Source organism: Coturnix japonica, chromosome 28 (genome assembly GCF_001577835.2).
Source record: "Coturnix japonica isolate 7356 chromosome 28, Coturnix japonica 2.1, whole genome shotgun sequence".
In the NCBI taxonomy this organism is placed as follows: Eukaryota; Metazoa; Chordata; class Aves; order Galliformes; family Phasianidae; genus Coturnix; species Coturnix japonica.
Window position 1 is genome coordinate 2,484,953 of NC_029543.1, and position 25,497 is coordinate 2,510,449.

Here is a 25,497-nt window from a genome sequence, read left to right on the forward strand (position 1 = left end):
GACATGGCTGGAGGGGGGGGGGGCAAAAATGGCCCTTCCCTGGGGTGGGGGGGGCTACAATGGTAAGGAGGGGGCACAGCTTGCCCGAGGGCCGGGGGGGTACCGCTGCTGTTCTTCCCGCCACAACGGGCGCTTTATGGGAGGGGCAAACGGGGGGGGGGGGGGGTCACAGCAGAGTCCTGAACGGACCCCCGAACCGGGTGTAGGGACGCGGTATGCCCAGCAATGTGCCGGGGCCCAGCACGGACCCCCCCGGGCATGAGAGGGGAGGACGCATCAAGTACCAACCCACCCCCCACGGACCGCAAGCGGGCTGCCCGGAGCGGCCGCGCCGCATTGGAACCGCAAAGGATCCGGCCCCCACGTCCCCCGCCCCAAATGCTCCCCCAAACCCACAATACCGGTTCGTACGTCCCTGCCCCCCTCCTCCTCCATCCCCGCTGCCAACCTACCCAAGACCGCCCCCCGGGGCGCCGGCTTCTCGTCCGTTCGTCCCCAGGGCGGGGACCCCCCTTCCGGGCCGTATTCTCCGTACGTGGCGGTGCCCGCGGGCCCGGTTCAGGGCATGATGAGGGGGCTTCCGGGCTGCGGCGGAGGCCTTCGGTCGGAGCGGCCGCGCAATGGGGTACCGAGTCGGTCCGTGGGTCGGAGCCACCGCGAACCGAGCCCGAAACCGGCCGCCCTGCGCCCCGGACGGGAGGAGGAGGAGGAGGGACAAAGGCGGCGGAGCGCCGCGCTTCGGGCCCCGGCAGCGTTGGTTGGATTGGCAAGCGCCAAGAATGTGGGGCCGCGACGGCTGCATCCCCCCCCCCCCTTCAGAGCCTGGCACCCCCACCCTTAAGTTGCCTGCAAAACCCCCCCCAATTCCTTCCCCATCCCACCCGCGCCAACCCTATCACCACCGCTGTGCCCCACCAGCATCCTCCCAGTCCCCTCCTGTTACAAATCCCCCCCCCCTGCTGTACATCTGCCACCCCAAATTCCACATCAGAACCCCCGTTCCCCAATCACCCGACATCCCCCCCCCTGCTCCCCCAATCCCATGTTCTCCCCCCACACCGCAGGCACACAGAGACGCCGCAGCCTCCGGGCTTCAAAGCTTGCTAAACATATTTACGGTTTGTGATACTTGGCACCGCCGCGCGCGGAGGGTAAAACAACCGAGCGGGGCCCACGCCACCTTGCCCCCCCGCTGACATTTGGGATCCCTCCCACCACCCCCCCACCCCCAACAGCCCCCACACTCAATGACTCAATGAGGGAGGGGGGGGGGGGCAATGGAACACCCCAGACCCCCCCGCAAAGTGCCCATAAAGAGGATAGGATGGGGGGGTTGGCACCACGTGCATGCCCACTGCTCGACCCCCGTGCCGCAAATGTGATTATCGGGGGCGTGGGGATCCCATACAGGGTCGTGTCCCCCCCCGGCTCTGTGTCTATTTTGGCACTGTCTGTCAATGCTGAGGGTTGGTGCCACCCGGCCATCCCATTTAGGGACCCACTGAACCACCCCGCCCCAATAGCCAGAGCCACCCCAGCGGGGTTTATACCCCCATTAAGGGCCCTGCCCCAGGTGGATCATGGGGACCCCAATGGGGGGGTGGGCAAATTGGTGTACACAATGGGGCTGATGGGGGCGGGGGGGGGCCAATGATGGGGCCACTAGAATCCCATCCGTGCCCCCAGTCCCTCCCGCGATCCCCCCATCATTCCCTGCCATCTACCCTCCCTTCCCTCTCTCCTCCATTCCCCTCCCAAAGATTCCCTCCTCCATCCTCCCACTATCCCCCGCCCTTCCCCTCCCCCCTCCTTTGATCTCCGCTCCATGGTCCCCATCTCATCCTACCAGTCCCCCCCCCCCCTCCCTCCTACTTAAAATTGCCTGGCAAGCGTGAGGCGGCGACAGCGGGAAGCGCCCGTAAAACGCCTCAGGCTGCCTTGACGGCCAAATTCCCTCATCTTCGAGAAACCAATCAAGAAATAAGACTTTGGAGGGGACATAAACCCCGCCTCTTTTCAGCAGACAACCAATCGGTGGCTTGGAGTGGGCGAGGCGTTGTTGGTGTGGGCGTGGTTTGATTGGAGTGGGCGTGGCTTTTTTAAGGCTGGCGGTGGGCGGGGGCTTTTTGGGGTGCAGCATGGTCGCTGCGGAGGGCGCATGTAGTGCGGTGGGAAACGGAGGTGGGGGCAACCCTTAATGGGGGGCACCTTAATGCGGGGGGATGGGGGACCTTATAAATAGGGGGGGTGGAACCTTTAGGAGAGGGGTTGGGTTCACACATTAATGGGGGGGTAGGGCGCCATTAAAAGGGGCTGGCGACCATTAAAAGGGGGGTGGTCCCCAACCTAATGTGGCGGGGCGTGGGCGAATCCTTAACAAGGGGGGTGTGGCAAACTTAAAAAAGAGGAGGGTGGCGCCCACCATTAAATAAGCGTATGGGTGGGACCTTAATCGGGGGCGGTGGGCACCTAAGAAAGAGGCGGGTGGGGCAACCTTAATTCGGGGGGCTTGGGCACCTTAATGGGAGGGTGGGACCTTTGGTGGGGGTGTGCCTTGAGGGGCGGTTGCTCCTATGAGGCGGTGCAGGGGGTCCCAATGGGGGGGGGTGCAGCCCTAATGAGTGGGTGTTGTAAGGGGAGGGGGTGCATTGAGTGTAAGTTGGAAGGATTGGGGGGGGCACATACCATTGCTCATGGGTAAGTGAGGATGGGGGGGCCCTGGTTGTTGGTTGAATGGGGTTGGGGGGGGGGCACAAGCTTATGGGATGGGGGAGGGTCTTTTTGGGGGGGGGGGTCGTTGCACTTCCATACGCCTTTATGGGATGTTGTGTCCCCCCCCCCCCTCTAACTAGGTGTACACTGTGCTCGGTGGCCCCAGGGGACACCATCTTTGCCGTCTCCTCCGGACACGGGCGCTGTGGGGTGGCCGTTATCCGTACCAGCGGTCCCGGTAGTGGGGGGGCTTTACTCAGCCTTACCGGGAGCACCGAGTTGCCCCCCCCCCGCCTTATGACCCTGAGGCGCATCCGGGACCCCCACACCGCAGAGCTGCTGGACCGTGGGCTCGTTGTATGGTTCCCAGGTGGGAGATGGGGGGAGAAGATGGAATATGGGGGGTGGGTCCCCTATGAGGGTCTCAGTGGGGGGCACCGTGGAGGGCCCTGGGTTTGCAGTGGGGACTTATTGGACCCTGGAAGGGGCTGTTGGGTGCATGGGGGGGGGGTGACTGGGTGCTAATCAGGTGGATCTGGGGGTCTGATGTGGGTTTTGGGTGCCCAAGGGGGTGGATATCGGTGCCCATTGGGGGTCTGATGGGGGGTCAAAGGGTTTGGTGTAAGTTCTGGGTGCCAGGTGGGGGTCTGGTCATCACATGCAGCCCCTCTGTGCTGCCCTGGCTGCTCCAGCATCAAACACTGCCCCATTGTGCTGACCTTGCAGTGCAGCTGTGGGCATCGGGGGTCTCTCTCCAGCCCCCCATGCCCCCATGGGATTGAAGGCTCTCCCCATGCTCTACAGGACCCCAAAGCTTCACCGGGGAGGACTGTGCTGAGCTTCACGTGCACGGTGGGCCTGCAGTGCTGAGCGGAGTGCTGCGGGCACTGGGTGAGCCCTTCCCACCCCCATCCCCCTTGTTTTCCCCCCACCCTTTATCCCCCCCATCCCTCTCAATGCTGACAGCTGCTCTCAGGGCGCCTCTCTGGGCTCCGTCCTGCTGAGCCGGGTGAGTTCACCCGCCGTGCTTTCCACCGGGGGAAGCTGGACCTGACGGCAGCCGAAGGGCTGCGGGATCTCATCCATGCTGAGACTGAGGCACAGAGGCAACAGGCCCTGAGGCAGATGGAGGGTGAGCTGGGCAGGCTGTACCAGCGGTGGGGTGAGACCCTCACCCAGGTAGGGGCTTTTGGGGTCATCGGGTGGGGGGCTTGGGGATGCACAAGCTGTCTATGCTGACCCACATTCCACACCCCAGGCTCTTGCTCATATTGAAGCATACATTGATTTCAGTGAAGATGACAATGTAGAGGAAGAGGTGTTGTCCCAAGGTAAGGTAAGGAGGGGTGGGGGGATGCCCTGACCCTGCTGTGTCCTCACCCCCACCTCTGTATCCCTGCAGTGGATGAAGCTGTGAGGGCACTGGAGCAGGAGATCGCTGCCCACCTGCAGGATGGGCGCCGGGGGGAGCTGCTGCGCTCGGGGGTCCACGCTGTCATCGCCGGCCCCCCCAACGTGGGCAAGAGCAGCCTGCTCAACATGCTGTGTGAGTGGGGCACGGGGGGCTCCATGCGGCCGCCCCCCACCTGAGGCTGAGCCACATCCCCGATGCTATAAGGGTTTGTGTCCCTGGTGTCGTCCCCCTGAGCCCTGTGTCCCCCCCTGTCCCCAGGCCAGCGTCCAGCTGCCATCGTGTCCCCCATAGCGGGGACCACACGGGATGTGGTGGAGGTGTCCCTGAATGTCAGTGGTTACCCTGTGGTGCTGAGCGACACAGCGGGGCTGCGTGATGCCACCGACCCCATTGAACAGGAGGGAGTGAGCCGTGCTCGGGACCGGTGAGCTGGGGGGGGGGGCAGGATGTGGTACTGAGGGGGGGGCTGAGCAGGTGGTGATACAGCAGGTTGTGTCCCCACAGCCTTCAACATGCAGACTTAGTGCTGGCTGTGTTGGATGCCACCACGGTACCCACTGATCCAGCTGAGCTGGGGGCTGCTCTGGGCTCCCTGGTGCCCCCCAGCACCCCCTGCATCCTGGTTCTCAACAAGGCCGACCTGCTGGGGGGGCACAAGGGGGCTCTATGCGATGCCTGCACCCACGGACCCCCACTGCCCCCCACCACCCTGCTGTCCTGCAAGACGGGCGAAGGCACCGACAGCCTCCTACAGCTGCTGGGGCAGCAGCTGGCACAGCTGTGAGTGCCACGGGTATGGGGGGGGGGGCACAGGATGGCACCAGTCCTATCCATGCACAGATGGCTTTTGGTGGGGGGGTGGATGCTGCAGGGTGTTGTGCCTTCCTCCTTTCCCCTTCCAGGTGTGGAGACCCCCTGGCTGGCTCACCCACCCTGACGCAGAGCAGGCACAGCACCCAGCTGCATGGCTGCATGGCTGCACTGGTGCTGTACAGGCAGCAGCAGGACGTGGGGATGGCAGCCGAGCAGCTGCGCCTGGCACGGCGGCACCTGGGGCGCATCACGGGGCACGTGGGGGCTGAGGACATCCTTGATGTCATCTTCAGGGACTTCTGCATTGGGAAGTGATTGTTGGGGGGTCTGTTGGGGTATTAAACCGTGGTGCCTTGGGCTGGTCTGTATCTTTGCCCTGTGCCCATAGCACTAAGCCTGGTGTGGTGCTCTCTATGCTGGGGGGGGGGGAGCGTATCCTGAGCCCCAGCCGTGGGAAAAGCAGCTGGGAAGGGCTGTGCTTCCTGGCTGGGAGGATGCACTCAGAGCTGGAGTGTTGGTGATGGAAAATCCTCTGCTTCCCCCGTGGGCATCCCCTCCCCATTGCACGACATGGGGCCCATCGTGGTACCCTAAAGGTGGTGGTCCCAGCCCTAATGAGGTGGGTGCCCTCTTAGGGTGGGGGTCCCTGTGGCCCTTGTTGTTCTCACACCCCCCAGACGGGGCTCCCAGCAGTGCCACCATGCGTCAGGGCAGCCCTGCTACGTGGCTTTGCTTGTCTTATGAGTGATGGGGGGAGAGGGGGGGGTACCCAAAGGGACCCAGAGGTGCTGGTGGGGGGACAGGGACATTGCAATGTCCTGCAGTGGGCTGAGTGTCACTGCGTGGTGTTGGTGGCCTGCAGGTGGAGCGGGACCGGGGCTGCGGCGTGTCGGGTGTCAGGAAAAGCTCTTTAAACAGGAAAGAGAGGAACGCGAGGCCATAAATCACTGCACGGCCATAAATCACTGCACGGCCATAAATCACTGCGCCTCGGCCCCTGCGTGCCAAAGCTGGGGGGGGGCGGCGGGGACAGGGGGGACTGCAGGGCTTTATTGGGGACAGGGGGGGCTCTGCTTTGGCTGAGAGCTTCGCTCTCACTTCCCAACTGCACAGTGGGGAAAGCTCCGGGTTTAGCAGCAGGATGGGGGGGAAATGGCAGCTGCCCCAGGGGGAACCTTGACCTGACCCCTTCCCCACCCCCCCCCTCTTGGTGCTGGGGGAGTCCCTTACATCCTTGGCTTCTGCTCGGCCCCTTCTGGGAACAGCCTCCCCCTCTTCCTGATCTGTTTCCTCAGCCTCGCTACCTTTGCAGTGGGACGGGATGTTCCTGCCCCCCCCCCTCCCCAAACACTCTCTATGGCCTTTTTCCCCCATCCCAGCCCCCCCCCCCCCCAAGTCCAGCAGTGAAGCACACACGCAATGAGTTGTGTCAGTGCTCAGCACGGCTTGTATTCACAGCAGTTCCAGGTACACACACGTGGGCACCGAGCAGGGAGGAAGGAATGGATGGGCATCATGGGCTGGGGTTTGGTTGGGGAGGGGGGGAGTGGAAGGGGAAGGGGAGGAAGGGGGGGATGGGGCTCATTCCCTTCTCTCTCCTGGTTGGGGTTTTCCATCCGTGCCGCTCCGGGCTCATCCTGCTGCCCTCCAGCCCCTCACCACGGCTCTCCTCATGCTACCCACTGCAGGGAGAGCACAGTCAGCCCCATCCCCTCCCCATCCATCCATCTCCAGTGCCCACCTCCTCACCTGGGGTTCCTCATCATGGCCGTGTACTGCTCCAGCACGTTCTGCACCACTTTCTGGATCTCCTCAGTGTTGATTTTATCTGGCAGGATGAGAGCAAATGGGGTTCAAATGGGGGGGTTGAACTCAGTTGGGGCAGTGCCCGTAGGGGATGAACTCACCCTGATTCTGCAACAGATCCGCATAGGAGCTGGGGAAGGGGCCCGACCTTACGCTGCCCACAGCACTGCCTGGCACCCATGGGGCTGTGTAGTAGGTGCCCACCTGCAGAGGGGAGAGTTGGGTGTGTATGTGTGTGTCTGTGTTGGTTTCCCCTGGCCCTCGCCCTGACTGGGCATAGGGGACAGGGGTGGCACAATGTGGTGCTGTGAGCCCCATAGGGTTGTGCTAAAGGCTGTGGGCAAGAGCGCATCCCAGAGGGACAGGGTTAAAAAAGGTGCATGCAAAGAAGTGCCCGTGCAAAAGGAAATGTGCCAAAGTACCTCTGCAAAACCACACATTAAACACACCCAGTCCCTACCTTGGAGCTCATGCAGAGGCTGAGCTGCTGGCTGAAGTAGTTGGCTTGTGCAGCAACTTTGCTCTTCTCATCCAGCTCCTTGCTCAGCTTCTCCTTGTCCGCCAGCAGCTTCCTCCTCTCCTCCTGGCTGCCTTGCAGCTGCTGCTGCACCTCCTGCAGCCTCTTGCCCAGCTCCTGCTTCTCGTGGGAGCAGTTGAGGTGACACTGCTGCAAAGTCAAGTCGCAGACGCTCTTCCCCACGTAGTTGCTCTCGTGCTGCTGCTGCCTGGAGAAGAGCTCCTCGATGCGATGCATCAGCAGCCTCAGCTGCTCCTCCACTTGGCTGCAGCCGAAGTTCTTGTTGCTCATGCTCATGGTGCGCAGGTTGTACAGCACGTTGGAGCTCAGCGTGTCGCATTCCCTCCTCAGGTGATCCAGCTCTCCCTTGGTGGTGACGCAGTGAGCACCCGCCACCTTCAGATCCATCTGGCAACGTTCTTTCTCCTGCTTGGCTTTATCCAGGGCTGTTTCAGCCGTGCTGCAGTTCTGCCCCAGCTCCTTCCTCTGCTGCGTCGCCATGTCCAGCTGCTGCTGCAGCTGCTGCTTCTCGTCTGCATGGGGATGTGGAGAGTTGGGGTGCACCATGGGACCCCCACCCGTCACCCTGACCCTGCCCAGCCCGGGGGTACGTTGTGCATGGGATCCCTGAGGGTTATTGGGGACCCCCGTGCACAGACTCTGGGTGTGTAGGGGGGTCTGTGGGCCCTCAGGGGGTTGGGAAGGGGACCCTTACTGGCGCACTTGATGTTGATGAGGTTGATGCCCATGTAGCACTTCTCCAAGTGAGTCTTTTGGAAGATGATGGTCCTGTTCATGTCTTCTAGCTGGGGGGGAAAGCAGTGGGTTGGGGGAGGGGGGCAGGAAGGGAATGAGGTCAGTGTGGCCTCACGGCAGCACCAGGAGCACAGCCAAAGTGCCCCCAGGGATTGATGAGTCCAGAGATTGGAGCCCACCCTCCCCAACCCCTCACCCATCTCTCTGGGGTCCCAGGCAGAGGATCCTCACCCATCCCTTTGGGGTTCTGAGCAGGGGTCCCACACCCCACACCCCACACCCCTCACCCATCCCTTTAGGCTCCAGGTTAGGGATAACACCCCCCTGCTTCCCCTCCAGCTCTCACCCCATCCCTTTGGGCTCCAGGTTAGGGATAAACCCCCTCCCCCCTTCCCCTCCAGCTCTCACCCCATCCCTTTGGGCTCCAGCTTAGGGATAAACCCCCTCCCCCCTTCCCCTCCAGCTCTCACCCTGGGGTTGCTGTTGGGGGCTTGGCTGCTGTTGCATTTGTCCAGCTGCCCCTGCACCTTCTGCAGCTGCCCCTGCAGCCCTTGGTTGGCCTTCAGCGTGGCGTTGAGGGTACGTGTCAGGTTGGCATTCCGACCGCTCAAGGTGATGATTTTCTGGTATTGTTCCTGCAGCCTCCCATCCAATTGCCGGACGTAATTATCGGTGCCAGCGTGAGCGTTGCCATACACCATGAAAAGCACCAAGCCCAGGATGATGAGGAACTGGATGAGGGAGGTGAAGAGGAAGACGTAACGCATGTAGAAGGCGCAGTCCCGTTTGGGCATCGCCTGTTTGCTCTCCAACCCAAACTTGGCCATGCCGTAGCTGCTCTTCTCCATGCTGCCCCACTCTCTGTTCAACTCACCCCCAGGGCTGTCCCTTTCTACGGTGCCGCACCGGGGTGGAGCTCCTGCTCCCCAGCCGTGTTTATATTGCTCTATTTAATATTTCCTTTCGCTGGGCTCCTTCCTGCCTCTCCGGATGACTCCGGGTTATCACGGTGCAGCTTCTGTTTGCCGCAGGGCCATTGTTCCCCGTTGCTATAGGACAGGGGCACAGCTCAGATGTTCCCCCCGGTGCTGATGGGGATCGTATCTCCCCTGGGACCCCCTCCCAGCATTGCTTGGCATGCAAGGGAATAGGCTTTGTGCAGCCCTGGGGGACAATGGGCAATGTGGGTGTGCTGGGAGGGTGATGGAGACAGACCCCCCCCTCACTCAGGGCTCACATCACCCTCAGGACCTTGAGCGTGTGGTGGGGGTACCCATGGGTGCTGCAGTGTTCCCTTGCCTTATTCCCTCCTGGGGGCATCACTAGAGGGGGAGGGGGACACAACTGATCCCTCTGGGGATGGGCAATGTGAGGGGGCAGAGCTGGGCTTAGTGCCCCATCCATCCCCATTGAGGGGACTCAATCCAACCCCCCACCTCCCACCCCCACTGCTGTGCACCCAGTGCTGCCCTGTGCTCGTTGCCATCTCAAATCTCACCAAGTCACTCTCTTATTTCTAACGAATCTTTGATAAATCACTGCTGGACATCAAGAAACACATTCCCTCTTCTCTCTTCTGAGTGACATCACAGAGCAGTGAACCCTATGGGGACACAGTGCCCACACTGGGGCTATCCAGGATCCATTCCCCCACATCCATTCTGTCTTTCCCAGCAGTACAGCAGCATTCCCAGCCTGGAAGGGGGAGGGTCAGGGGCTGCGAGGTGCCAGCGCTGACCCCGCTGCTTCCTGCCCTCACACTCCCTGGAGCCCGTCGGTGTCTGCGGCGCTGGGGACGGTGTCGGTCCCCCATCCATTCTCAGCTACCACATTTCCTTCCTGAGCTGCAAATAACAGTGAGTCACCCCCCGCTCCCCCCGGCCCCACTCTGGGGGCACTGTCTGGTCTCTACTGGACCCCAGCCCATCACCGACAGCACTGGACACCCACGGGATGCACCCCGTTGTCACCCAATCCTCAGCAGCACCCTGCATCCATCGGGGTGCTCAGACATCCCCATGGGACCCCCCTATTCGGCTCAGCCCCCTCCCACACGCATTCTCTGCCTCTTTGTCCCATTTTCCAGCCGGCGTCCCGGCTATAATTAATCTTTCCTGTGCCAAGGGCTGGGGCTGCCTCGAGGTTGGGCTACAGGAACGGGTCCTGCCCGTCCCAACGCTGGGTGGAAAGGAGGGGATGGGGGGGGGCGGGGGGCAGCGCTGGCTTTGGAGCTGTGAAGTCCCTTCCTGCCGCTCCTCGGTGCCCTCCGTGCCGTGGGGGTGGTGGTGGGGATGATCCCCCCGGTGTGGGGCAGGGGGGCCGGATGCCGGCTCTCACCCTGCCCTCTGCACAGGATACCGCTATGGCAGAGGCAGGAAAATCGGCAGCAACTTTCCTGGAAACTTGTCTTCTCTTGTGGATCAAAGGAACGGGGAAGCACTGGAAATCAGTGGCAGCCACTCATCCCTCCCTTCCCCCAACCCCCCAACCAACCCCCCCCCCTATAATCGGCTCAGCTCCACGACCCACAGAGCCCAGTGCTGGTAACCCCCACAGTTCCACCCTAAGCTTTATGGTGAGGGTGATGGAGCATTGGAACAGGCTGCCCATAGACGTGGTGGAGTCTCCTTCTTTGGAGCTATTCAAGACCTGACCTGTGCGATGTGGATTCTAAGCACCCAACTGGATTACAGGGGAGCACTGAACATCATGGAGCACCATTCCTGTTTAATCAGTGAATTAATGATTAATGAATGGCTCTGGGTAACCTCAGAGCAAGGACTGCTCGCCATCAGCAAGCAAGCAGCACCCACAGCTGCTCAGTGTGGTGCTGGGGGGGGGGACACAAGGGGATGTGGGGAGCATCGTTGGTGCTGTGCCAGCTCTGCTGAGTGCAGAGGGGCTGAGCTGCTGCTGGTCCCAGTGCTGGTGGGACTGGGAGTGATGGGCAGCCCTGGTTCTCATTGCTGTAGGGCTGGTGCCGTTCTGAGTGTGGTGTCCGTGCTGGCAAAGCGAAGCCAGACAGGAGGATGCTGCGGGACTTCAGCTCTTCCTGCAAATAAAGGAGGGGACAGCACAGAGTGAGACCCCGCAGGGACACAGTGACAAAGGGCTGTGATGGGACACAGGCAGCTCCCACCCCAGGGTGCCCCCAACTCCAGCGTGTCCACCCCAAAAAGGATCAGGGCTGAATGGCAGCACAGCACCCACTCAATGTACCGGGAAGGGGAGCACCTGCGCCGCGCAGTGCGGGGCCCCAACCGCCTCCGTAACGCATCCAACTCAGCTGCACGATCCCTCCTATAGGCAGAGCACAGCCAGGTCAGGGATGTAGATAAGGACGGGATGGGGATGGAGGGGATTCTGGGGTCGGGATCCTCACAGCGTGGCCTCGAGCTCCCGCTGTCGCTCCTCGCATCGCTCCCCTCGTGCCCGCAGCGCTCTCCGCTGCTCCGCCGTCTCTTCCAGCCTCCTCTGCAGCCCCAGCGCCCGTTCTGCCCCCTGAGCCAGCTCCTCTGCGGGGCAAAGGGACACGGTGAGCTGAGTGAGTGTCTGGGTGCCATCCATCCGTGTGGGTTTAGGGGCGGGTTGACACGCACCTTGCAGGGCTGAGTTCCTGCGGGACAGTTCAGCCTTCTGGCGCCGCAGCCCCCGCAGCTCATCCTGCAGCGCTGTGATGTTGGATTCCAGCCTGACCTGGGGACACAGTGACACTGGGATGGGGCTGTCAGCCTCACTCGTGTCCCCAGAGCCGCTTTGTGTCCTATTGGTACCCTGGGAAATCCACACTCCAAGAGCTTGGGGGGTAAAACCCCACAGGGGAGGGGCAGCTGATGCCTGGCCTTGGAGAGGATGCACATGGAGAGCCAGAGGGTCTGCAGCTCACTGAGGCACTGCAGAGCCCCCTGCCCAGCCACGCGCCCCTCAAGAGGTCAGGCTCTCCTGCTGGACACCAGCACATCCCACTGGGACCCCACGGCCGGCGCCAGCCCCGAACACCGGAGCATTTCCAGCCCCTCTGGGCCATTGTCCGGCCGGATGGGGGGAGAGGTGGGCCCCCTCTTCCTCTGGCCACAGTGCAGGGCCGGGCCCTTTCCCAGCTGCTAAAAATACCCCCGAGGAGTGGAGCTCCACACCAGCCTGCAGCCTCTGCTGCTGCTTTGGGATGCAGTAATTATATGTGCGTGGAGCAGCTCAGTTTGGCCACTGCTAAGAATAACCATCCCAAGCTGGACACAGGGAACAGGACAGCAGCTTTCCATACCCCACAACAGGCTGAGGCTTCCCAGCAACCAAACCTCCCCATGGGGACATCCTCAGGGACCCCTTCTCAGCTTAACATCACCCTCCCCAACAGCAGAGCAATGATGCCCTGCAGCACCTACCGCCTGCTCCCGGCAGGACCGCAGGCTGGAGCTCAGCTTCTCCCCATCCTCACGCACTCGGCTGAGCTCCCGTCTCATCTCATCCTCCACCTTCTTCCTCTCATCCACCACTCTCTGCAGTCGGTCTCGCTCCTTTTCCAGCTGTGCCACCCGCAGTTCCAGCTCACGGCTCTCGTTGGCCGCCCTCTCCCGGCAGCCCCGCAGTTTCCCCAACGCTTCCGAACGCCACAGCAGCACCGCCACCGCCGCTGTCACCGCTGCCACCAGCAGCACCAGCAGCGTGCACAGCCCCATTGCCTTCAGCGTGGCTCTGGGCACCGCGGGGTCCATGATGGAGACGTGGGATGATGCCGCTGGGTTGTGCCCGCTTGCTCCGGGTGGTGGTTTCTCTCCTGTCCCAGCTCATGGCAATGTGGTTTGTGCTGTGTGTGGGAGGATGCTCAGCCTCTGGATGAAGCCACGCTGCAGGGCTGTGCCATCCGCCTCCCCACAGGGCACTGAAGGAGCAGAACGCTTTGGATTTACATTAAGGTTTATTGGAAGTCGGTTTAGACTCGGCACCGCTGTGCCCTGCATGTGCCTTGTCCCCATCTCACCTCGGGCCAGCACTTATCAAACTATCTACCCATGATGTCCCCATGGCCCCAGACTGATAAAGGCCACCCAGGTCCGTGTCACCGTGCTCAGTGCAGCCACTTTGCAGTCAGCAGAGTCATGAGGAGGCTCAGGGCCATGGCTGGGCAGGAGGGCATTGCTGTGCTTGCACCGGAGCTGTGGCTCTGTAAGTCCAAGATCCACGATGTCAACAGCTGGATCTGCTGCTGGATCTGCTCCTGGAAGCTGTTCCTGAGGGGACAGGGGGGGTCGGTGACAGAGCACAGGGATGGGGGCTCTATGGGAGGGGAACAAAGATCTCACCCTTGGCTCTGCACCTCCTCCAGCTGCTCCCTCTGCTGTGCCATCTCCTCCTGGAGCGCCCTGTTGTCCTCTGCAGGAGGTGATGGGGTCAGGGGGGCCAAGGAGGTGGGGGGCGCAGTGCTGGGATGGGGCAGAGCTGTGTCCATGTGTCAGGATGGCAGCACGGTGCTCACCTTGCAGTTGTTTGATCGCGGCATCCTGCTGCTCCCTCTGCTGCTGCAGCTGGGAGAGCTGCTGCCCCAGCTCCTCCATGGACCCCGGCACTGTGTTCTATGCACAGGGACACAGCTTAGCAAACCCCACAGCTGGGGGTCCCAGCCCTACACCCCACACTCACCAATTGACTCCTGCAGCCATCCCACAGCTTGAGCACCTCAGCAAAGAACTGGTGACCCCCACCACCATGATGAGGGTCCAGTTGGTGGCAGCCAATGATTGCTCCAACTCAGCCACCTCCATCTGCCAGCCCATCCAAGCCAGGCAATATCCCCATCCCCATCCCCATCCCCATCCCCATCCCCATCCCCATCCCCATCCCCATCCCCATCCCCATCCCCATCCCCATCCCATCTCCATCCCCATCCCATCCCTCCCATATCCCCATCCCCATCCCCATCCCATCCCCATCCCATCCCCATCCCCATCCCCATCCCCATCCCCATCCCCATCCCCATCTCCATCCCCATTCCCATCCCATCCCCATCCCCATCCCCATCCCCATCCCCATCCCCATCCCCATCCCCATCCCCATCCCCATCCCTACCTTTGGTTTGGTGGCCAGCAGGAACATAGAAGAAGTCAGGGCTGCAATTAGCATCACCACAACCACCAGCCCACAGACCATCCAGGCTTGCCTGTATTTGGGGTGGAAGCTTTCCTGGCGGTCCAACATGTTGCTCTGATCAATCATTGCTCACTGCACTGGGTTTCTATGAGCTGAACCCAAATTCTCTTAGTTTTGCTCTTCTGATAAAGGGTTTTCCCCCTGGAAATCACATGGTTGGTTCAAGGGCAGCAGCAGGAGGGGCTGGGGGGTGGGAGGGGGAGGTCAGTGTCCTTCCCAGGGACAGCAGGACTGGATGGCATTGGGGTTTTCCATGGGGCTGACCTATGCCCTGTATCTGGGGAGCCTGTGGGTCAACCCAACCCACACGTCCTTGGGGTGGGAGGTGGAGCTGAGGGCTGCATGGGAGAGTGGAAGTGGGGCAAAGCATTCCCTGGGGGAAGGGGCAGAGGGATATGGAGAAATCTGATGTGTGATATTTGGGGTTTGGATAAAGCATACGGGGTATTTAAGGTATGGGGTGTGCTGGAATGGGGTGATGGGGTAGCTGAGAAATCAGGGCATGGGGATACTTGGGATGTGGGGTAATTGGGGTGTCGGGTGCTCAGGGTTGGGTGGTGGATATGGGTATGGGATAAGGGATCTGACACATGGGATGTAGATATGCCATGTTGAATTGGATACAGGTTATGGGATGAGAGGTGTTGAATATGGGATGGGGATGGGCAGTATGGGATGTCTGGATTGCATTGCATTGCACGCACCTCTGCTCCCATGGGCTGGTCCTGCCTTCCCACCAGGTGCTTCAAGATGTGATATGGCATTTATGCTACCATGGGTTATTGGGTATGGGATGAGGGACCCCATATGGGGTGGTTTCTATAGGGCTGGGGCAATGAAACCCCTCTCAGTGCCCTTCCATTGGCACCCAGCAGCCCTATGGATGCTCTACCCCTCACCCCCCCTCCCTGCAAACCCAGTTCAAGTTTTTATGCCTCTGATTCACCCGCTTAAAAAACACCAAAACAACAACAACAGAAAGAAGCCAAACTGTGGCTCTGAGATGAAAAAACACCCAACTATGTACCAAACTTTGAGCTCTGAGTCACATTTCTGCCATCTGGAGGAGCAAAGAACCCTGGCAGAGCTCTGAGCTGTCGGCACAAGGGCCCTCAATGCGATGCCGTTGTTATTTATGGGATCCTGAGGGTGAGGAAAGGCCAAAGGGTTCAAAAATAGCCCGAGGACGGGGATGGATGCGTTTTCCAGCAGCGGCCCATAGGGAGCAATGGGAGATGGGAGTGTAACGCCTCACACCGGTCTGAAGTGTGACTGCGGGTGGAATGAGGGCAGACCTGGGGGTGGGGATGAGTTTCAAGTTCGATCCAGAAGCTGTTTTCTCACCTTGCACCCGTGGTCGCAATTTCGGGTCACGATCCCCATTGATTTTCACCCACACTTGGGACTGATGGCCCCGTTTGTGAGTTGGGGGGCACAGAGGGCTGTGCTTGTACCCCGGCTCTTTGGGATGGGTTATGAGGTTTGCTTTCCCCGTTGCTCACTGCGTGTTTTCCTCTTGCTCCGGCAGAGCCGCATCTCTTGGCCAGACGGACAGGAATTCTACAGCTGGAGCTGCCATGGGTGGGGACGGAGCTGGCACCTCCCATATTGACACCCCCCGGGGATGCTGTGGGGCAGAACAGCCCCATATTGCCCTCTCCCCCCCCCCTCCCTACAAGGGCACGACCCCCATAAGAACCAAGTGTAGCATAAGGAGAGGAGCTGCTGGGATGCATGGAACACCATTTGGGGCTGCAAAGAGTTGGCGGGGGGGGAAAGGGGGACACATGGGGCTGTGCCCCCCCAATGGGAGCAGTGAGGGGCTGAGAGCAGCGTGCAGCTCCTGCTGTTCCCTGCTGCTTTCATCCCTTGCCTGTGTGTTCCTTCCCAGCCTGGAACGTGGCTTTCTCTCCTATTTCGGGCTGGAGTTTTGGCCGCCGTGTTTTGTTATTTCAGTTTAGGCTCCTTCATTATATTTTCCATTATTTAAAAAGAAAGAGGGAAAAAAAAAAAAAGAAAGAATAAAAAATAACCATCCCCACCAAATCCAGAAGCTGAGGAGCTGCTTCCCAAGTCACATTCCAGCCCACGGATCCAACCTCTGCTCACTGCCAGCACTTGGATGTGCTTGGGGGCACCCATGGGTGCTGCACCTATAGGGGATGGGGGGTGAGCAGCACTGGGTGCCCCCCAGGCAGGGACAGCGCTGTGCCACGTCAGCCCCATCCCCAACCTCCCCAAAACAGGGCACTTCTGACCTCAAAACCATTGCTTTGAAGCAAAGCCCCCCATCCCCCAGACTCTCCATCCCTCTCCAATCAGTGGGTACAGCACCCTGTCTCCCCCCCCACCTCGGCACCCCAGAACAGCCCCAGGTAGCGGCTGTGGTCCTCAGCTGTGCTCTGCCCCACACCACAGTGATGGAGGGGCTTGGGGAGGGGGGGTTATTTTGGTACCCCCGGGGCGGGCGGAGGGTGCGGTGAAGGAGCAGCCGGGATGGGTGTGAGGACACAAGGGGGTCCCGGGAGGGTTTGGCCGCAGCCCCCAGCCCAGCCCTGACCCCGGGAGGGATTCCAGAGCTCGGGAATGCGGGGTTGGGCCGCACACCCAGCACGGACCTGCCGTGCCCGTCCCTCTATGACGGTGGGGGGGGGGTAAAGCCCCGAGCGACCACCTCGCAGATCAATCCAGATCTCAGCGCCGGGAGGAGCCTGAGAGCGGTGCGGGACGGTGCGGGGATGAAGCATCAAGGAGCCCCCCCAGGCCCCGCTCGCAGGAGGACGTAAACCAGGAGCCTTCAGGGCAGACTGGGACCTGCTATAGGAATTGCCACGAGCCGCCCAAACATCTTCCCCCCCCCCTCTTATTTTCTGCCTTCCTTTTGCCATTTTTCATCCCCTTTTCGTCACACATCGCAGCTGGAGGCGCTTTCCCTCAGCCCCGTGGCAGCAGCTGCCCCCGACCGAGCCGAGCAGACGGCGACAATCAATCCCACTTCGTCCCCATCCCACAACGGCAGCACCCACCGATGTATCCCCCCTATATCCTGTATCCTCCACCCCTGCCCCAACCTCGGCTGCGGGGACGTGGCTCTGCCCCCCCTCCCGTTGTGAGCAGTGCAGGGGATGGGGTTCACGTCTCAGCTTTTCGGGGGGGGCACACGGGGACTCAACGCTCCCCCCGCAGCATCATCCGACTCGTCCGCGGCATTTCCCCTCCGGGCGGAGCGGCGGGGCCGGGTTTTGGCTGCCGAAGAACCCAAGGGTGTTTGGCAACAAGGCCCCCCCCCCCCCACCTCCCCCCCCGGGTGCCGTCCCCTTTGATCTCGCCAGCGGTAGCATCCAGAGGCAGGAGGAAAAAATGCTTCTGTGCGGCCAAAGCGTGTTTTAAAAGGGAAACATTGTCCCGCGAGCAGGAGGGGATGTTTTGGCCCCGCAGACGGAGCTGTTCCATTACAGCATCCCCCGGGCGGGGCGGGGGCGGGGGGCTGCAGCTCGCCAAGGGGTCCACGTGCTGGGGGATGTCCGCACGATCCTCCCCCCCTTCAACCCCCATCCGCGTCCTGCACGCCGCCTGACCCTGTGCCAGCGGTGCCCCGGTACATAGGGGCAGGGTTTGCTGGGGACGGGGCTGCCACGTCCCCCGGCTATGGGGCTGGTTGAGCCCCCCCCCCCCCAGCACTGCTCGGCAGCCAGCAGCCTGCAGCCGACCCAAGGCAAACAGCAGCCGCCGTGCTGCTGTAGTGCAGGACGGGGGGGGTTGAACACGGGGCCAACCCTACTTCGAGACATAGGGACCCCCGGCCAATTCTGGGCACAGTGTGTGTGTGGGGGGGGGTGATGGGGATGTCCATGCTTGCCCCCCAGCTCTGGGCACCCCCAAGGAATCCCAGCAGCCACGCGGGTGTAAACACAACCGTATATTTTGTAATAAATAATGTACAATCCTTCAGTCCTGCCCTCGCCCCCCCACCCCCCCCCCGTGCGCTGCCCAGCCCTTCGTGTGTGTGCAGGGATGGGGTGGTACATGTGTGTGTGTGTGTGTGTGTGCAGGGATGGGGTGGTACGTGTGTGTGTGTGTGTGTGTGGGGGGTTATGGGGGGGGGGGTCGGAAGAAGCGATTTGGGTTTCTCTTGGGATAATGGAATGTGGGACGAAACACGTGCCCGAGGTCAAACATTGGGGTAGGGGGGGGGCGGGCTGGGTGCAGGAGCAGCGCAGTGCTGGGGTGGGGTGGGGGGGTGAAGGCTGTGGGGGCTGAGGCCGGTGCCCCTGTCACCCTGCCCGCACTCAGGCAGGTGCAGGAGAGAGAAAAGAGCTTTTCAATCAAACCCTTGTGGGTTTCCATTCCCCCCCTCAAAGAAACCCCACATTTCCTCACCCACCCCAGCGGCTGCAGCACTGAAGCTGCCCTCAGCCCCTTGCGATGGCACACGGGACCCCATCCCCATCGATCCCTTTCCCCTATTTGCATTCACCCCCGAGGATTTTCTCTTTATTTTTAAATAACCCCCCGAAGGGCCACGTCTTATGGCCGGGGGGAGCACCACGAGCTGCCCCGCGTGGGGCTGGGGGCGAGGGCAGGGGACAGCACCGGGGGTCGGTTGGGAAGCATCTCCTTGCCTTCCCCTTGGAAAGATGTCCCTGGGTAGGGAGGGGGACCACCCCTATAGGACTCATCCCTTTGCCTCTCAGCGTCCCCCCCGTCCCACCCCCGTCGGTCGTTATAAATGAGCACGGGTATAAGCAAAGGGGGGAGGAGCGGGATGCGGCGTTTCGGGGTTCACTGCCGTGCCGGGACTCGGCCCATTCTCCTCCGGCTCCCGGGGCTCCGGGGGGTGGGCGCGGGGCTCAGGGCTCTCACTCCGGAGGCGAAGTCCAGCACTTCGGGGGGAGCCCGGCGCAGCTCCCCGGCTCCCATCTCACGCCGGATCTCATCCAGCGCTTCGGCCGGCGATGTCAACAGGCGTTGGAAGAAGCTCTCGCGTCCCGCCGGCCGCTCCTGGCAGGTGAAGGTGACGGCCGTGCCCGCGTCCGACTTCATCTCCCTCGAGAAACCATCTGACGTACCATCAAAGCAGCGGCCGATGGCGATCTCTTTGGCCAGACGCGGGTTCTGGTCTGTCACCGTGTAGATACCATAGTTGTGCCCCAACGGATCGACCGGTGCCAGCATGGTGAAGGCGGCCGTGTTGTTATTATCGACCACCGGCGGGTGCCGTGCCAGGTAATCCCGCAGCAGCCCATTGACCGCCGTGCGGCGGCAGCTGCCCTGCGGGATGACGGTCACCAAGGTGCGATCCACCAGGCTCTGGTCATACAGCATCCCGCTGCACTTGAACTCCAGGCAGGCCCCCGAGCTGCCATCCCGCATGGCATCCCGCACACTGCGGGCATCACGCAGCCCATAGAGCTGCCCTATGGTGCGGGGGTGGCTGCCGCCCTCGTTGCGGGAGCGCACCATGTATTCCTGCGGCCCTTCAATGCGAACCTTAATGAAGCAGGCACGGAACTCTTGTGGGTTGGGCCACCAGGACAGGTAGTCTCCGGTCCAGGAGGTGAGGTCGCTCTCTTTGAAGGGCACCACGTTGTATTCGTACTTATCCACCTCCACGCGGTAGAAGCGGAAATGGTTGGCACTGACCGGCGCCTCCTCGCACTCCCTGAGGCTGCGGTAGGGGTAGATGGGCCCGTTGGTCTCATCGATGTTATTGGGGTCAGGCTTGGCCACGTTGACCTGGAAGGCTGTTTTCTTGATGTCGGGGTCATCGTGGTCCAGCCGGCGGTAACCCAACTTGTTCAGGTAGGGCTGGGACACCCCAACAGCGTTGGGGTTGAGTTTGGGGCTGGAGGGCACGGCCTCGAGCTCCTCACCACCCAGCGTGGCTGTGATGTACGCTGTGTAGGCATCGGGGCGACGGGCATCGCAGAATGCGGGCAGGCAGGCGCCGTTGGGGCCGGTGACCACGCTGTCAAAGCGGCCCCATGCCCGTGGGTTGGCAGGGAATCCAGGCTTGGGCTCCAGGTTGATGAGGCTGATGACCACCCCTTCCAGCTGCTCATAGGGGTTGAACTTCTCATTGCTGTAGGCCCTGACCTTGACGAAACAACGGCGATCCTCCGGCACGTCCAGGTTGAAGAGTCGCCTCTCGCGGATCTCCATGTTCCCAATGAGGAAGGTCCTCTCCTCCCTCCTCCCACGTCTCTCCTTGGTCGGTCGAAGGACGCCCTCCTCTTCCCACAGCCCAGTCTCAGGGTTCAGGGACCACAGCTTCATCTTCTTCAGGTGCTCAGCCATCCAGATCTGCCCTGCGTCCATCCTCACCTCCACCGGCCCCGTCTGCAGCGCCGTGCCCGAGTCCCCATCCCGAAAGTCCACAGCAAACATGCCATAGGTGCGCAGGGGCACGATCTCCCCATCAGCATTGGCAAAGCTGAGGTCGCTGGAGGCAGCACGAGCCGTGGCCACGTCCCTGGGATCCAAGAAGGTGACGCTGGCTTTGACGGTGCCATTAAAGACCTCCCCAGAGGGATGGAGGAAGGCTCCGGCGGGGATGATGAGCTCAGCAATGGGCTCCTGGCCGCTCGCCTCTCCCAGTGGGATGGCATTGATCTGCCCAGCATCCAGCTCCACTGCCTCCTTCTTCCTCATCATCTTCACCTCCTGGTACACCGCACCACCGCGCCTGTCGAAGGGCAGCACCTTGATGGCGTCCACCAGGCGCTGCTGCCGGTCCACAAAGCGAGCCACCAAGCGCTGTGTGTCGGGAGGGACCTCGATGGTGAAGGAGCCCTGGAAGCCAGTGAAGCCAATCTTCTTCTTCCCCAAGTAGATCTGCCCAAAGCGCAGCGGCTCCCCGGTGTCGGCGGCCGTCACCCGTCCCTGCACCAGGACACGGGGCTGTGCGCAGGGCCCGCAGCCACACTTGGCCACCACCTTGATGGGGAGGATGGACCCACCGCAGCGGATCTCCCTCATCTCCATACGTCGCACCCCACAGCAGCGCCGAGCGCCCGCCCCACACCGCTGCCCATCGGCCGGGCTGCCAGCACATGGTGTGGGTGGGCAATGCCCCACATCGTAGTAGCGGGACCCACCGGCGTCCTGTTGGCACTCAGCGGGCAGCTCAACCAGGCTGGGCTCTGGTGCTGCTTTGCAGCTTTGCTGGCCCTGGGCTGGAGGAGAGGGCAGAGAGTGGTTTTAGGTCTCCTATTCTAGAGAGATCCCGTGCCCCTGCCCCATAGAGACCCCATCCCCGCTCACCCAGCACTGTGAGCTGTGCTGGTGCAGATCGGATGGCTCCGGCCTCGGTGCTGGCCTTGCAGTGGTAGGTGCCTGCCTGCCCCGGTGTCAGCGCCCGCAGCACCAGGCGGCTGCTGTACTGGTGTGCCATCCTGTCCAGCAGTGTCCCATTGTGGTACCTGCAGGGGAAGGGGATGCAGTGAGTGGGGATGCAGCGGGTGCTCCTCATTCCCTCTGCCCACACCCACTCACCAATAGTACTTCTTGGGCACGGGTGTCCCCGAGGCTTTGCAGCAGAAGGTCACCTCCTGCCCGGCCACCCGCACCTTGGGTGTGGGGTGCAGCACCATGTAGGGCTTCTCTGCAGGGGAAGGACCGGAGGGTGCAGCTGTGAAGCCCTCCCTGCTCCCCTCATCCCTCTATAGGGATGTACATCCATAGGGCTCCGTGCTCACCCAGCTTCTGCAGCACGACATGTGCCACCAACAGCCCGGAGCCGTTGGACACAACAGATGCCAGTCCTGGAGCAAATCCATCCCGGTGGGCACTGACGTTTGCACCGATGTTCACACACAGCCCAGACACACGAAACGCCCCACGGGTGTCACTGCGTGCCAGCAACGTCGGCGGGCGACCCTCCAGATAGACCCGGGCACCGGGAAGTGCTGAACCAGCAGCGGAGACGACCGAGCCCTGCAGGGTGTGCTCGGGGCAGGCTGCGGGATGGCACGGCCATGAGAGCTCACGGCCACCGGCACCAGCTCGGCCGAGCCGAGGGGAGGACAGGGATCGGCGTCCCGCTGTCCCCAGGGCAGGTACCTGGGCAAGGCGAGGGGGGACACTGCTGCACCTCGGAGGGGTGTCCGGCACACAGCAGCTTGCGGGCGTTCTGGCAGCTCCGTCGGCGGACACGCGTCCCGGTGCTGCCGCAGCTGCGGGAACAGGGTCCCCACGAGCCCCACTCCGTCCACATCGGCTCTGCAGGGAGACGGAGGAACGTCGGGCAGCAGCACCCCAACCCACGAGGATACACCACGCAGCCCCCCCAGCTCGGACCCCAACCCCCAGCCCGGCCCCCCGGCCCCTGCCAAGCTATTTTTATAAGCGCAGCCCTCTGTGATTGCCATTAAGCCGACGATGTGTTGGCGGGGGCACTGAGCCCGGGCTGTACCGAGGGGGCGGCCGCTGCACGGATGCGGCCCCTCAGGACGGACCGTGACCCCGCGTGGGGCTCCGAGCCGGCTGGGGGGGGGGGATGGAGGCGTGCAGGGCAGCGCAGAACCTTCATCAGCAGAGCCAGAACGGGAGACCGCAGCCCAGCGCCGACATTCCTGCGGCCGGGGAAGGGCCGCCGCTTGGCTCCGCCGCCGTCTCCTCCATCTCTTTAGGAACAGGAGGCGGCAGGTGGAGCCGTGGGAGTTGGGGTCGGGTCCGTGCGTGGGGAGGGGGGGGGGGCTGTACCTGGGCAAGGCTCGGTGCTGCACGGCCGTCGTTCCACCGCCTTGCCCCTGCATTTCAGCTCCTTCAGCGCTGTCACAGCCTGAGCGTTGACGCAGCGGCGCCGGCGGCTCTGAGTCCCGCTGCTCCCGCAGGCGCTCCTCGAACAGGGGCTCCAGGAGGACCAGTGAGACCAGTAGATGTGCTCTGTGGGGTGGGCAGAAGGGGGTGACTGAGTGGGGGAGGCTCATAGGAACCCACCGCCCCGGGACCGGCTTCTCCCTCGGGATGGTGCCGTCTGGGGACGATGGGCTCTGACCCCCCCGACGTTGCCGTCGGGGCCGGGGTCGGCACTCACCCAGCGGGCAGAGGAAACGGATGTGGTAGTTGGAGCAGGTCTTGCCCTGCGGCTGCTCCTTGTTGACGCACCGAAAGCCCTTTTTGGGGCTGAAATGCACCACCTCGCCCACGTCCTGGGGCAGCTCCCACTCGGTGGTGCGAGCCTGGATGGCCACCGGCCGAGCGCAGACGCGTCCGCGGTAGTAGAAGCGAATGGCATCCAGGCTCTCGTAGTCGCCGTCCCCGCCGGGGTGGTCGATGTTGAACCACGACGTCCATTCAGCCCCTCCGCCTGCATGGAGCCCCCCGTGAGCGCACAGCCCCCCGTTACTGCGCACCGATGTGACCCCGGGGTAAGGAATGAGCAGGGACATCCCGGGAGCGGCTCCGTGGGGATAAATGGGGGCTGCAATGGGAAGGATGAGCAGACACAAGCAGCGGGTGCTGTGACACGGGAAGCCTGGGGGTGGCCACCACATCCCTAATGCAAGGGGACAATGACATGGGAAAGTGTGACGTCCCCAAAGGGAGTGGGGTGGAATGGGGGGCACTGCACTGCACAGCCCCTTTGATTCTACAAGTAGAAGAGTCCCTGCACTGCCCTGACTGTGGGTCCCCCATGTGGCACAGTGTCCCCAATGGTTTGGTGTCCCCTGGATCCCCACGGTGTGGTGTCCAACGGGGACTTGGGGGCTGCTCTGTGGTTCTGTAATTATACCTGCTGTATTCATGTCGAGTTCCTCTGGGCTGGGAGCTTTCCAGGGCTTCCCTGGTGCATCGTTCTTTCCAGGCTCCGAGTCGTTCTCCAATGACTCTGTGGGGGACACAGGGTGAGAGCCCCCAACACCGGCTCACCCCAACCCTGGGGCCGTCATTGAGCCACAGACACCGATGTTGTGCTGTAAATCACATCCCCCTCCAGGCATGGAGCAGGTGGGGAGGGGGTGGCAGTGGAGCAGAGGCTGCATGCTGGAAATGCTGCCCCGGGGTGATGCTACGACCAGCCCCCAACAAGCAGAGCAGACGCAGCAGGAAATTGGGCTGTAGCACTGCAGCCTGGGGCTGGGTAAAGCAGGAAAGCAGGTGACACGGTGGGGATTCACTGCCCGAGTCCCCCCCCCACCACCAACAACAAGGGGTCAGCTCAGGACATCCCCTCTTGCAGGAGTTGGGTGCAGTAATTGGGATTACAGCCATGCAATGGGGATGGACAAACAGATCCACACAGAGGAGCTGGGATGCACGGGGATGTCTGCAGGACGATGAGCAAAGGGCTGAGCTGATGGACCCAGAGCAGCCTGGGGAGGTTTGTGTTGAGCTGATAAAGGTGCCCCATGGGTGGCTGTCACTTCAGGCAGGATGTGACCACAGACACAGGGTGGGCACCCCATGGAGAGCATCCATCTGCCAGCTGTAATGTCCCCAACCCTTGGGGACACGGCAGAGCCAGGTGGCAGAGCACAGCCAAGCAGTGGGGACTGCAGCACCTAGATTTCCCCCCAGGATCTGTCCTTAGCAGGTGGGACATCCCCCCTCTCCCTCTCCCTCCACCCCAGGGAGGACGAAGCACCCCAATGGGGCATCACAGCCCTGAGCATCCCCTGCACATCCTGCTCTCATGAAGGGCATCCCAGCAGCTTGTCTGACATCTGGCCCTGATGAACACCACCCCCAGCCCCCAGCCCCGTGCTGCATCACGATGGGGACCAGCTGAGTCTCTGGGATGCCGCTACAAAGGCTGAGATCTCCTTACCTGCCGCCCCCATGCAGCAAAAGGCGGCGAGAGCCACGAGGGCCAGCAGCAGCCGCTCCATTGCTGCCCACGCACCGCTCCACCCGCGACTGCGAGCTCGGCCGCCACGCAGGTCTATATAGGAGGGCTTTCCCCCTTGCGCCAGCAGACAGAAGAAATCGGATCCTGGCACTCAGGGCTGTCAGCTCCGCCGCGTTTGGCCCCGTGTCAGCAGGGAAACGGGAAGGATCCCTCCCCGTAGAGCCGGCCGCGCACTGCCACGCGCCGCTCCAACCCGGGAAACTTGAGGGCTTGTTTTGCAAAGCTGCTAAAATTGGATGCATTTGGGAATGCAGCTGGGAGGGAAGGGGAAAAATAGATGAAAAAAGGCCCTTCCTCTGAGCTCATGCGGTCAGGGTTGGGGTGCCAGTGCTCCCTGGCACTGCTGTGGATGGGCAAGGCCGGTGGGTGCCCATGCTGTGACCCGGGGCCACGTGTGCCACTGTCAGCTGAGACTGTGAGCAACTCACTGCACCCACGGCCCCCAGAGCCCCCCAGGGTAGGAAGGGAACACCCAGCAAT

General features: G+C 62.2%; 4 protein-coding genes and 1 long non-coding RNA gene across 7 annotated transcripts; 2 read left to right on the forward strand and 3 right to left on the reverse strand.

Moving 5' to 3' along the window:
* Positions 1 to 2,789: 2,789 nt before the first annotated feature.
* On the forward strand, positions 2,790 to 5,297 carry GTPBP3 (GTP binding protein 3, mitochondrial). 2 transcript variants are annotated; one of them, XM_015886801.2, is made up of 8 exons: positions 2,790 to 3,082; positions 3,517 to 3,603; positions 3,689 to 3,891; positions 3,971 to 4,043; positions 4,115 to 4,258; positions 4,385 to 4,550; positions 4,631 to 4,906; positions 5,029 to 5,297. In XM_015886801.2, the coding sequence occupies exons 1-8, from the start codon at positions 2,818 to 2,820 to the stop codon at positions 5,252 to 5,254; spliced, it is 1,440 nt and encodes a 479-aa protein (XP_015742287.1). In that variant the 5' UTR covers positions 2,790 to 2,817; the 3' UTR covers positions 5,255 to 5,297. The 2 variants fall into 2 exon arrangements, with proteins under 2 accessions (XP_015742287.1, XP_032296923.1); XM_032441032.1 differs by having other exon boundaries at positions 4,631 to 4,919; positions 5,029 to 5,143.
* A 1,062-nt stretch (positions 5,298 to 6,359) lies between these two features.
* On the reverse strand, positions 6,360 to 8,920 carry PLVAP (plasmalemma vesicle associated protein). The gene is made up of 6 exons (XM_015886778.2): positions 8,489 to 8,920; positions 7,978 to 8,068; positions 7,206 to 7,795; positions 6,847 to 6,949; positions 6,689 to 6,767; positions 6,360 to 6,621 (listed from the first exon to the last, which is right to left on the reverse strand). The coding sequence occupies exons 1-6, from the start codon at positions 8,864 to 8,866 to the stop codon at positions 6,615 to 6,617; spliced, it is 1,248 nt and encodes a 415-aa protein (XP_015742264.1). The 5' UTR covers positions 8,867 to 8,920; the 3' UTR covers positions 6,360 to 6,614.
* Positions 8,921 to 8,993: 73 nt separating this feature from the next.
* On the forward strand, positions 8,994 to 10,738 carry LOC116652443. Its single transcript, XR_004305451.1, has 2 exons — positions 8,994 to 9,874; positions 10,372 to 10,738. It is a non-coding gene; the product is annotated as an uncharacterized LOC116652443 (long non-coding RNA).
* On the reverse strand, positions 10,726 to 15,697 carry LOC107325686 (paramyosin-like). 2 transcript variants are annotated; one of them, XM_015886799.2, is made up of 9 exons: positions 15,510 to 15,697; positions 14,085 to 14,306; positions 13,495 to 13,591; positions 13,322 to 13,391; positions 12,404 to 13,249; positions 11,618 to 11,714; positions 11,401 to 11,533; positions 11,238 to 11,318; positions 10,726 to 11,070 (listed from the first exon to the last, which is right to left on the reverse strand). In XM_015886799.2, the coding sequence occupies exons 5-9, from the start codon at positions 12,731 to 12,733 to the stop codon at positions 11,061 to 11,063; spliced, it is 651 nt and encodes a 216-aa protein (XP_015742285.1). In that variant the 5' UTR covers positions 12,734 to 13,249; positions 13,322 to 13,391; positions 13,495 to 13,591; positions 14,085 to 14,306; positions 15,510 to 15,697; the 3' UTR covers positions 10,726 to 11,060. The 2 variants fall into 2 exon arrangements, with proteins under 2 accessions (XP_015742285.1, XP_015742286.1); XM_015886800.2 differs by lacking the exon at positions 15,510 to 15,697 and having other exon boundaries at positions 11,253 to 11,318; positions 14,085 to 14,346.
* Positions 15,698 to 18,631: 2,934 nt separating this feature from the next.
* CILP2 (cartilage intermediate layer protein 2) lies at positions 18,632 to 25,036 on the reverse strand. Its single transcript, XM_015886069.2, has 9 exons — positions 24,937 to 25,036; positions 23,902 to 23,997; positions 23,203 to 23,475; positions 22,869 to 23,051; positions 22,227 to 22,385; positions 21,863 to 22,123; positions 21,660 to 21,768; positions 21,429 to 21,586; positions 18,632 to 21,340 (listed from the first exon to the last, which is right to left on the reverse strand). Exons 1-9 carry the CDS (start codon positions 24,995 to 24,997, stop codon positions 18,948 to 18,950), a joined length of 3,693 nt encoding a protein of 1,230 aa, XP_015741555.1. The 5' UTR covers positions 24,998 to 25,036; the 3' UTR covers positions 18,632 to 18,947.
* Positions 25,037 to 25,497: the final 461 nt, after the last annotated feature.

What these genes read in the sequence shown, in the direction of transcription:
- GTPBP3 (XM_015886801.2), top strand. Translation starts at nt 2,818, where the DNA reads ATGGGATGTTGTGTCCCCCCCCCCCCTCTAACTAGGTGTACACTGTGC. An exon ending in GCTCGTTGTATGGTTCCCAG is followed by an intron (nt 3,083 to 3,516) that starts GTGGGAGATGGG and finishes CATGCTCTACAG; the next exon opens with GACCCCAAAGCTTCACCGGG. An exon ending in GGGGTGAGACCCTCACCCAG is followed by an intron (nt 3,892 to 3,970) that starts GTAGGGGCTTTT and finishes TCCACACCCCAG; the next exon opens with GCTCTTGCTCATATTGAAGC.
- PLVAP (XM_015886778.2), bottom strand. Translation starts at nt 8,866, where the DNA reads ATGGAGAAGAGCAGCTACGGCATGGCCAAGTTTGGGTTGGAGAGCAAA. An exon ending in CCCCCAACAGCAACCCCAGG is followed by an intron (nt 8,069 to 8,488) that starts GTGAGAGCTGGA and finishes TTTCCCCCCCAG; the next exon opens with CTAGAAGACATGAACAGGAC. An exon ending in CATCAACATCAAGTGCGCCA is followed by an intron (nt 7,796 to 7,977) that starts GTAAGGGTCCCC and finishes ATCCCCATGCAG; the next exon opens with ACGAGAAGCAGCAGCTGCAG.
- LOC107325686 (XM_015886799.2), bottom strand. Translation starts at nt 12,733, where the DNA reads ATGGACCCCGCGGTGCCCAGAGCCACGCTGAAGGCAATGGGGCTGTGC. An exon ending in GGTCCTGCCGGGAGCAGGCG is followed by an intron (nt 11,715 to 12,403) that starts GTAGGTGCTGCA and finishes CTGTGTCCCCAG; the next exon opens with GTCAGGCTGGAATCCAACAT. An exon ending in CGGGAGCTCGAGGCCACGCT is followed by an intron (nt 11,319 to 11,400) that starts GTGAGGATCCCG and finishes CTCTGCCTATAG; the next exon opens with GAGGGATCGTGCAGCTGAGT.
- CILP2 (XM_015886069.2), bottom strand. Translation starts at nt 24,997, where the DNA reads ATGGAGCGGCTGCTGCTGGCCCTCGTGGCTCTCGCCGCCTTTTGCTGC. An exon ending in TTGCTGCATGGGGGCGGCAG is followed by an intron (nt 23,998 to 24,936) that starts GTAAGGAGATCT and finishes TGTCCCCCACAG; the next exon opens with AGTCATTGGAGAACGACTCG. An exon ending in TGTCGTGCTGCAGAAGCTGG is followed by an intron (nt 21,769 to 21,862) that starts GTGAGCACGGAG and finishes CTTCCCCTGCAG; the next exon opens with AGAAGCCCTACATGGTGCTG.